Source organism: Danio rerio, chromosome 3 (genome assembly GCF_052040795.2).
Source record: "Danio rerio strain M-AB ecotype USA chromosome 3, GRCz13ab, whole genome shotgun sequence".
Taxonomy (NCBI): Eukaryota; Metazoa; Chordata; class Actinopteri; order Cypriniformes; family Danionidae; genus Danio; species Danio rerio.
Window position 1 is genome coordinate 20,656,727 of NC_141023.1, and position 11,020 is coordinate 20,667,746.

General features: G+C 35.1%; 1 protein-coding gene across 2 annotated transcripts; it reads left to right on the forward strand.

Annotated features, from left to right (window-relative positions):
* The first annotated feature begins 4,229 nt into the window (after window positions 1-4,229).
* zgc:153968 lies at window positions 4,230-10,649 on the forward strand. 2 transcript variants are annotated; one of them, NM_001077456.2, is made up of 7 exons: window positions 4,230-4,463; window positions 5,733-5,798; window positions 7,459-7,479; window positions 7,581-7,749; window positions 7,825-8,087; window positions 9,849-9,988; window positions 10,071-10,649. In NM_001077456.2, the coding sequence occupies exons 2-7, from the start codon at window positions 5,744-5,746 to the stop codon at window positions 10,326-10,328; spliced, it is 906 nt and encodes a 301-aa protein (NP_001070924.2). In that variant the 5' UTR covers window positions 4,230-4,463; window positions 5,733-5,743; the 3' UTR covers window positions 10,329-10,649. The 2 variants fall into 2 exon arrangements, with proteins under 2 accessions (NP_001070924.2, XP_087099486.1); XM_087243360.1 differs by lacking the exon at window positions 4,230-4,463 and having other exon boundaries at window positions 5,161-5,798; window positions 10,071-10,515.
* The last annotated feature ends 371 nt before the right edge of the window (window positions 10,650-11,020 follow it).

Sequence of the window (11,020 nt, forward strand, 5' to 3'; positions counted from 1 at the left end):
CCTTCCCTACAATTTCTGTTCTCCCTCCTCCCAGCACCGACTTGTTTATGTATATTATATAGATGTCTGCCTGTATCAATGTTATCCCAGGGTACTTGCCATACTGATTGTGCATACGTTCTTATCATGATTTTAGCTTCTGCTTTGCTCAATGGGACTTCTAGATCTAGTTCACTAATTCTGAGAGCTTGTTTGGCCAGAAAGTCTGCCCTCTCATTCCCTTCCACACCGTTGTGAGCAGGAACCCAAATAATATATACAGATTTGCCAATCATTTTATCACAGTATGTCTTACAGAGTATGTTATTAAGAATATCCATTCTGAACGATGACCTTCCTGATTTTATACTTTCAAGTGATGAAAAACTATCTGATGCAATTACTACACTATATATGTCATTTTCCTCAATCCACCACAGGGCAATTAATATTGCAATTAACTCTGTTGTATATATTGATTTATTATTAGTTATTCTTTTCTTAATATGGGATTGATTAACTGGGATATATACTGCTGCGCCTGTTTTACCTGTTTGTGGGTCTTTGGATCCATCTGTAAATAAAAATATCGATTCTTTATAATGTTTTTCTAAATAATTCTGCACTATACATTTTGTTGGAAGATTATTATTGTTATCTTTTAACTCCTGTTGTATACTGAGGTCAACATTAGGTAATGGAAAAAAACATGGCGGAATATATGGGGTTGGGACTGACTTACAGTATTGCAATTGATCTAATCCAATTATTCTGGCTTCTGCCTCAGCTATCCACCCGAAACTTATGAAATTAGTTTCGTCATGCTCCCAACATTCTAATAATGTTAATTATTAATAATGTTATTTAACCCAATATGCCATCATTAATTTCATTCTTCTAAAGATTCTCCCATTTCAACCTGCATAGATGAAACTGGAGAGGTTCTAAATGATCCACTACAGATTCTAAGGGCCTGCGCCTGTAATATATCTAATTTCTTGAGGTTTGATTCTGCTGCCGACATGTAAGCTATACACCCATAATCAAGGACAGATCTCATGAGGGCACAGTATATATTTTGTAATGATGTCCTAATCGCTCCCCACTCTTGCCCTGACAGGCAACGAAGTACATTAATAAACTTTTTACTTTTGTCTATGATTTTATTCAGATGATCCTTCCATATCAGCTTTCCATCGAACCAAACCCCAAGAAACCTTACAGTTTTTACTTGTTTTAGTGGTTGCCCATATAGTTTTAAAGCAAGTGATATGGTTTTATGCCGTCTTGAAAAACAGATGACCTGAGTCATCTGTTTGAAAGCAAGCAAGACAATCTGATCTGTTGGATGTTCATTCTTTACAATTGTTGGCAGGAGCTTTAATTCAACCCCATTTTGATTATGCTACGTCATTTTGGTACAGTAGCTGCTTACAGAATTTGAAGGAGAAATTGCAAAAGACACAAAATAAATTAGTACGAATAATTTTAAAAATGCACCCTAGAGCACTTTTGCACAAAGAGTCTTTTAATAAATTAGGTATGTTAACTCTTAGTAATAGAGTGTGTTTTTTTAAAACTGGAAATGGTGCGTAAAATGTTTAATAATGTGGTTCCTAGTTATTTGATGAACTATTTTCAAATGGTGAGGCAACAGCATTCATACAGTACTAGGAGTTGGGATTTTAATATTTGTTTATTTAAATTTAGAAGTTTAGTGGGGAAAAATGTGTTTTTATATACAAGTGCAATCATGTGGAACAAACTACCAAAATCAATCAATGAAATAAAAGATTTAAGGTTGTTCAAAAAAGCTATCAAAAGATGGTTGTTTGATGAGGATAATTAGTTTGCATGGTGGACGAGGATGTTTTAATTTTTATGTTACTTGAGTGTGAATAGGTTTGCGGCTGGAAGGCCATTAGCTGTGTAGAACATGTGCTGGATAAGTTGACTGTTCGTACCACTGTTGCAACTGTTTGTTTTATTCTTCATTAGTGTTTTGAAGCCATACATTGTTTTTATTTAACAGAGGACCACAATGGAAATAGGCCCAGGGCTTTATTGTGTTTTTATCCTCGACAGTTTTTTTAACAAAGTGTATGGAATACTTTTTGTACAGTTTGTCTAAAATCTGTCAAATAAAATTCAATTCAATTCAACAGATATTTTGAATCCCCTTTTATTTGCCCGTTTTCCACCTCAAATATTGCATTCTGTACTTTCTTTTGAACAAATGACACATTCCGGCCTCTAATCTAAAATGCCCCATCATCTGCATACAACGATTTTTCTACATTTTGTTCAACCTGACAGAAAATGTCATTTATCATTATATTGAACAACAATGGGCTGCAAACACTACCTTGAGGAGTTCCATTCTCCACTGTGTATTCATTTGAATATTCTTTTACTTTCCCTAACTTGTATCTTTCTTCCAAATAAGAAATCCATGACTCAATTATACGTTTTGCCAGTGACTCCTAAAGATTTTAATTTAATCAGCAATCTCTCCTTCCAAAGCATATAGTACACCTTTATATCAAAAAAAAATATCTATAGCTTTTTTTGGTGAACTATGCCTTTAAGCAATTAGTTGCTTTTGTATAAGCATGAGTATGGACTATAAGCAGGACTTCACATGACCAAAATGCTTTACTTCTGGATGTTTCTTCAGTTAGCAACATGGTGGCTCAGTGGCCTCACAGCAAGAAGGTCACTGGTTCGAGTCCCGGCTGGGTCAGTCGGCATTTCTGTGAGAAGTTTGCATGTTCTCCTTGTGTTGGCCTGGGTTTCCTCCGCATGCTCCGGTTTCCCCTACAGTCCAAAGACATACGGTTTAGGTGAATTGAATAAACTAAATTGACCATGGTGTATGAGTCTGAATGAGTGTTTATGGATGTTTCCCAGAACTGGGTTGCAGCTGGAAGGGTTTGGGTTACGACCCCTGATAAATAAAGGAACTAAGCCGAAGGAAAATGAATGAATGTATAAATGTTTCTGCAGTTAATGGCTTACTGGACAGACTTTGATGAAAAAAAAGACTAAAGGTCAGAGAATCCATCCGAAGTACAGACTTTGGTTTTACAGCCTTTCATTTTCAATGAATAATCTTTTTATTAAAGGTACGATCACTAAAAAATGAAAGTTTACTCACTATTGACACATCCTCAAGTGGTAATAAACTGTTATCGGTTTCTTTTCTTCTGCGGAACACAAAGAAGATAATTTGAAGAAAGCTGAAAACCTGTAACCGACATGCTTTAACCCAATGTTTCTCAACTACATTCCTAAAGGACCACCAGCTCTGTGCATTTTCCATGTGTCCTTAACCAAACACACCTGATTCAGATCATCAGCTCATTAGCAGAGACTGAAAGACCTGTAATGGGTGTGACAGAGAATGAAGACATCCAAAACTTGCAGTGTTGGTGGGCCTCCAGGAACGTGGTTGAGAAACACTGCTTTAACCTATAACCACTGACTATTGAAATCAATACCCTTATCCAAGATTCAAAATATCTTCTTTTGTGTTCAATAGAAAAAATAAATAAAGTTTTTATCATGGAGAGTGAATGGAGAGTAAATCATGTCAGAATTTTCAGTTTATCCCTTTAACTATCCCTTTAATTTAGCAAATTAGATGGTTTGTCTCTTATCTTCCCATAGAGGCAGGGTGAAAAAAGATGTGTCCATAAAGCTTTGGATACATTGGTGATTCTGTTTATTTCAGTGATTTCTGTTTATATTTTAGATTTTACATTAGTTATAGGACCACACCACAGTATTTATTTTGACAACCTTTAAAGGAGAAAATTCAACTTTGATAGTTTAAATACATTAAACTGTAGAAATACAAATTTGTAAAATAGCTGATATAGTACTGGGAGGTCATTAACCAGTTATTATACCATAATTTGCGAGACCATCCCAGATAATAAATAGTTTTAAACTACAAAAAAAAAGTCAAAGTCACTTTGTTAAAGATAATTTGTAAAAATCAGAAGTTGGAGAAGAGATCAAGATCTCATAAATTTAATTTAATTCATTTTTATTTCGATAGCGCTTTTACAATGTAGATTGTGTCAAAGCAGCTTAACATAGTAAATTGAAACAGTGTCAGCCCAGTTTTCAGTGCTGAAGTTCAGTTTAGTTCAGTTCAGTGTGGTTAAAATTTCACGGCTAAAAGTCCAAACAATAAAAAACAAATCCATCGATGCGCAGCTTCAAAAGTCCCAAACCAAGCAAGCCAGTGGTGACAGTGGCGAGGAACAAACTTCACCAATTGATGAAAGTGAAGGAAATAACCTTGAGAGAAACTAAGCTCAGTTGGGCCCGAACATTTATCCTCTGGCCAAACTTCTTGTGCAGAGCTGCAGTCTAGGCGCCAGAGGCTGAAGATGTTCATCGTGGAGAAGCTGCTGGTGTGAAGTGTTCAGGCCGGCCCACAGGATCAATGCAGAGACTCTGAGAATTTAATTCTGGTGTGTAGACTGTAAATTGAAATCGTACATTTTTGAAATCGTATCAAATGATTCATATTACACAAAAAAGTTATCAGCACTGATCAAGATCAAGTGTTTTACGATTTATTTTAAATAAAAACAATATAGTATAATGCAACTAAAGGTCTCAATGCCTTTTGATTTCATTTTCACAGTTTTTTTTAGCTGATTACAACAAACAAAGCAGAGTAAATGGTGGATAAACAGAATTCTGTCTGTTGAATGCAAGGTTTTAATTGGCTGTTTTTTTGCCAGTGTGATCTGATATTTTGATGAATGCACTGCAACTTTGTATTTAAAATGATTTTCTTAGCACTTTGTATATAAGCTAATACTTAATCTGAGGAAATTTCAGAAAGCTCAAAAGAACCAACTGCATACTAAAATGGCTAATATTCTAACTTACAGTACATTGACCCTAGATATTCAATATGTTATCGATAATGATGATGATGATAATGATGTCACGGACACCCTCAAATGAGATCAAAAGTCAAAGGAAATGTTCAGTGTACGACTGTTTGTTTTACAACATTTGATAATCAGACGCCTTGCGCTGGGTTAGAAACAGAACATCCTGGACTAAAAATATCTGCTGTTACTCTAGCACTTAAAAAAATTGATTATAAGCTTTTTAAAATGTAATACAATGTAACATATGCTGGGATTTGCTGAGGTCCTCACAAGCCACAAATATTTTTATAATACAAAATAAAATCAAGTACCTCTAACATTAACTGAATTTTTCAATAGTTCCCACCACTTCTTTTGACTAATATGTTTTCATCAGGTTTTACATTTTGAGAATGTCAACATTTTTTAATATACATTTTTTTTCTCTGATGTTTCTTTAGGTGATTCATCCAAACCTGTTTACAGTAAATATACAGCTATACTCAGAAGAAGAGTGATGTAATTCAAATGTGCTTGTTTATTATAACATAACCTCAACATTTTTTGTGAAGTGTCTAGATTAATATTTTCAAAAAGAGGCGGGTATATTAAGTGATATGAATATGAAACTCCGTAAATGAAACTGAATATATCATATAAATCATATAAAGTAAGTAGCATTATTACAGGAAGTAGTGTTGAAACAGTTTTACAGCAGGGTGTGTATAGCCTACTGATATCATTTATAGAAGGCTATAGCAGTAAAACATGATGTGCTAAAGATTAGGTGAGTGATAAAGCTCTACTTAAGTCAAAAGTGTTAGCTTCACCTGTCCTTTCTTTTCTGCATTGAAGAAAATATGAGGATGATGCTGCGTTTAGCTGTGTGTGTAGCAGGAGTCTTACTTCTCAACATATCAGGTAAAATCTTCAACATGATAATAATAACAATAATAATAATAATGTTTGTTTTGTTCTTTTGTTTCTTATGAAAAAATGTCTTTTTAAATTAATTAGTCATTTTATTAAAATTAAGTAAAATTAATTAAAATTAAATTTAAATGAATTAGTCATTTAAAAAAAATTAAATTTCATTTTATGTTTAACTCTTTAAAATCACTTGATTACAGACAAAAATATGCGTTACAGTCTTGTTTTAGATGAATTTTCATGACTTCATGAAGCAAATAACTTTAAATAACCTTTTTTGTTTGGGTTATGAACATGTTCATACTCTAAAGATCATTTTTACACCCAAAAAAACCCCAGAAAAAGTTATATGCTAAAGGTTTATGGAGCCACTGACGTCAATGAAAAATTTTAAATTAAATTAAATTAAAATTAAAATTAAATTAAAATTAAATTAAATCTATGATTGAAGTTCATTTGAGATTTTTAGTCATTATTTTCAGAAAAATCTGAAATTCCACACACATATTCAACATTTCTGTTGTTAAAGGTAGTTTGAATTATATATTTTTCATAATATTTTTTTTCATTGCAGTGGTTGTCAGGTCAGTGGAGTTCAATTGCACTCTAGGAATCATGTAATAAAACGTGCAATAAAGTGCATGAATCAACAAGATAACTATTTAAATATGTGCTCATGTGTCATAGGCAAAATTTTTTATGATTTCTGTCCAAAGAATAAAAGATGATTCATACATTTTACTGTCAAAATCAGATAATTATATGAATACTTCACTATAAAAGTATGTATTATATTAAATACTTTAAAAATGCATTTTTAAATTCAAACCTCCTACTTACAAGACATTTACAATTTTGACATTAAGTCTAATTTATTTCTTCTTTCTTTATTTATATATATCATTTTTAACGTGCTTTTCATTATCTACTCTTTAAAATGGCTAAACTTTTAACAGCGGTCACACTGAACAATTTTGGGTTAAAAAGACATCTTAAAATCTTCATAAATCGACTTAATGTGGCTGACACAAAAGGCATCAAGATTGCTAATATGTGCATGCGTTAATAAAGTGATATTCTGAGTTCAAAAGCGATGTTTTACTGTTTAACATGACAGCGGGGAAGGCAGCATGTTGTCTGCCACGTAATTTGGGATGCCATGTTGAGGGTTGCTGCAATGAAAACCTTATATTTTGTACTTATTCTCTTTTATCTTTTTAGATGTTAGTCTGAATCAAATCGTTCTGTTTGTAATGCGTACCGAACCAAAAGTCTCGTACCGAACGGTTCAATACGAATACGCGTATCGTTACACCCTTAATTATAAATCGCCAATGACTTGACGTAGTTTATTATGATGCGATTTACCCTCTATGTGTGATTTGATTGGACGGGAATCACGGAACAGATTTTTCTAATCCCCATAGACAAGAAAAAAAAATTAGGGACTGCATGTTGAAGGAAAGTAGTGTCGTAAAAGCACTGATAAAACATTAAAAATGTACTCAAGGGAAAGTAAAAGTATACATTTATAAACTAATCAGTAAATTACAATTTCTGAGAAAAACTACTCAATTACAGTAATTTGAGTATTTGTAATTTGTTACTTTACACCACTGTCTGAGTAAATGTACTTTTTTTTCCTCAATAGGCTCACTCTGCCAGTTAGATGGTAAGTTCCTGCAATCTTAAACCCATCCAAACCCAGATATGTAAGGTAGAAATGTTATGATCTTAAGAATCAGATTGAATTCTCACATCTATTCTCATCAGTGTGCGGCAGAGCGCCACTCAAACCCAGGATTATTGGTGGGCAAACTGCCATGGCAGGCTCTTGGCCATGGCAAGTGAGCATTCATTATATTCCAACTGGAGGTCTTTTATGTGGTGGGACTCTAATCAATCGTGAATGGGTTTTGTCTGCAGCCCAGTGTTTCCAAAAGTATGAATTTCTGATACATTGCACATTTAGACTGAAAAGCCTCTTAATTAAGACTGTTTTATTTTCTATTGACAGATTGACAGCATCGAACTTAGTAGTCCACCTGGGACATTTGTCAACAGGAGACCCAAATGTAATTCACAATCCAGCATCTCAAATCATCAACCATCCTAAATATGACTCGGCTAAGAACAAGAATGACATAGCGCTCCTCAAGCTTTCCACTCCTGTGAGCTTCACGGATTATATTAAACCAGTCTGTCTGACAGCTTCTGGCAGTTCACTTGGTAAAGGTGCTGTGAGCTGGATCACTGGATGGGGGTCAATTAATACTGGAGGTGAGGGCAACTTAAAAATCAGTTAAATACACATTCAAGGTGACAATTTGGTTTAATAGTCTACACACATTCTACTAACGTATACTATATATATATATATATATATATATATATATATATATATATATATATATATATATATATATATTGCAGCATACACAGGCTGTCTGTGATCTGCTTATGCTTTATTTTTAATAAACAAATATTTTATTGATTGTAATTAAATTTGCAAGCACAGATTATTCTACATTAACCCTAAGCATTCTGCAAGTTTAACCTACTATATTTTAAATAAAAAAGAAAACGCAGATAAAATGGTGATATAATAAGTGGCATCTTCTCAGTAAAACCACTGGTAAGGTCACTGCATCACTGCAACATCATTTGGAGCTTTGATTGCCATTGAATGCCACTGCATTCGATTGGAAAGGGCTCATCCCAATGCCTAAAGTGGGTACAGGCATACAGTCCAAAGATATGCAGTATAGATAAATTTAATAAACTAAATTGTCCACAGTGTATGGATGTTTCCTAGGACTGGGTTGCAGCTTATTCAGCCACTGAGTGTTCCCCCTTCTCAGACGGACCCGTGTCTTCCCTACCCACTAACCAGCTTATTCAACGCAATCTCATGGCAGCTCGTAACTTTTTGATTTAGTGACTAATTCGTATGAATTTGTATGATCTAATTCGTACAATTGGTGGGGTTAGGTGCCACGCCTCTTTTTTAAAATCGTACATTTTCGTACGATATTGAATACTGAACTCATACGAATTTGTATGAATTAGCCACTAAACACACAAAACGTAAAATACTTACACTTCCTCGTGAGATCAGGCTGGCTTATCATATGTAGCACTCCACCTGGATAGTGCTAGTCCATATGTCCATATTGCCATCAGGTCATCCCATTTTGGGTAGCAGGTGGTCTCAACAGCATCCTCCCCCTTCAGGGACTTGCACGCTTTCCCAACATCGTAATTAAAAAAATCCTAATCTACATTAGATAGGTAAAAGCACATTTACGACCCTCAATCTAAATTGTTCTAAATTTTTCCCATGTAATGGTAATTAAAGGGTCAAGGAAGGGAATCGGAAGGTTGCACCCTTGGTGATGCTCGTGCGCTCACGCTATGCTTGGCAAACTTCCAACAAGGGACGTGACAGTCTTAAGCTGATGTTGCATTTTCTGTACACACTCCCATATATCTTTACAAGACACACACTGGAGTGCGCAGTGAAAGGGAACGTCTCAGTTACTAACATAACCCTTGTTCCCCTAACAGGGAACGGTGACGTGTGACTCCGATGCCACAGCAGGTTCTCCAGTTGATAGCTCAGTGTTTAACTCTTCAGCAGGCTAAAAATGTAACTGCTCGTTCTGCGCGTGCAAGTTATATACGCTGCTAATGATTAATCACTGGCACCTGCGGAGCCGAGCTCTGCCAACTAACTGACAATCATCGACCCGTTTTCTATACGCAGAGTGATTGGTCAGCTAGCGTCCTCCCAAAGTGTCTTTCCAGACACATGCCTCTGTTCCCTATTTTGGGAACGAGGGTTACGTTAATAACCAAGACGGTTTGTTTATTTAATTGCAGACTAACTAATCATAATAACAGAGATGAGAGTGAAAAGATGCATAAAGTTAAGTCTAAAATAAGTGTTATTCTTGACAATAATGTAGTCATCATTAAAGATAATTATAGTTGGTGTGAATGGCCTTAAATTGTGTTTTTGTGCTTATTTTCATGCAACAGGCACTCAGTTTCCAACCACCCTGCAGGAGGTGAAGATCCCAGTTGTCAGCAATGGTGACTGTAAATCTGCCTATGGAAGTTTAATTACAGATGGCATGATTTGCGCTGGACCGAACGAGGGAGGGAAAGGCATATGTGTAGTAAGGAACCGATTACTTCTTTACTTAAACATGCTTACTATTTAAAGATAATATAAACAATGTGGATTGTTCATCTTTTCAGGGAGACGGTGGCGGTCCACTGGTTCACAACAGCTCTGAGCAGTGGATTCAGTCTGGCATTGCGAGTTTCGGTCGAGGCTGCGCACAACCCAAAAACCCTGGCGTTTTCACCCGAGTGTCTGAATACGAGTCTTGGATCAAGTCTCAAATCAGCAAAGACCAGCCTGGATTTATCAAATTTAAAGACAGTGCCAGCTCAGTCAGCTTCTCTGTATTTTTAATTGCACTTATTCCTCTCATCCACTCTCTGTTTAGTTAAAAATTTAGCTCTTGAAGTACTCAATGGTGATAGTTATGCATTTTTCAGACATTTTTCCACCTTTATTCATTATATTATACATGTATATGTGTATTATATATAGGTAAAAGGCACAGATAGCAGAAGAGCTTAAAAGGGACTTTGTGTTGTATTCTTCATATTTTGCATTAAAACATTCAAATTTAAAGTACGAGCATGTGATGATTTTTATTGTGATAATTTATAAAGAGAAATTTAACATTTAGTTCATGATTCATAGTGTTGCATAATATATAATAATAATAATAAAGGAATGCTATCAGCGTGTTATGTTTTAACACATATGATAAAGTCTAAAGGAGAACTGTACACTTTTAAATAAGTAATATTAACAAACAACTGAAGAGATTTCCTAACCAGTAATTGTAAAGGAACACACAATTCACGCAGGGCTTCAGCGTCAACGGTTGACAGAGGGCATGTCTGAAGTTGGGGCTGATGCGATCGTCATATCGTTAGCCAATGAAATTAGTCAGCAATCGGCAACTCTTTGAGGTGTATTTGCATACAGCGATCTGATTGGATGACGCTTCCGTTGGCGTTCGAAAAGATGAGAAAGTCCCAACTTCTGCAGTGAGCAACCAAAGATATATACACTACATATCGCATACGAACCCTGAGCATGCATCAATAGTGCCGCCACATTTGTACAG

Coding starts and splice junctions, on each gene's coding strand:
- zgc:153968 (XM_087243360.1), top strand. CDS start 5,738: ATGAGGATGATGCTGCGTTTAGCTGTGTGTGTAGCAGGAGTCTTACTT. Junction 5,799..7,458: donor CTTACTTCTCAACATATCAG/GTAAAATCTTCA, acceptor TTTCCTCAATAG/GCTCACTCTGCCAGTTAGAT. Junction 7,750..7,824: donor GCAGCCCAGTGTTTCCAAAA/GTATGAATTTCT, acceptor TTCTATTGACAG/ATTGACAGCATCGAACTTAG.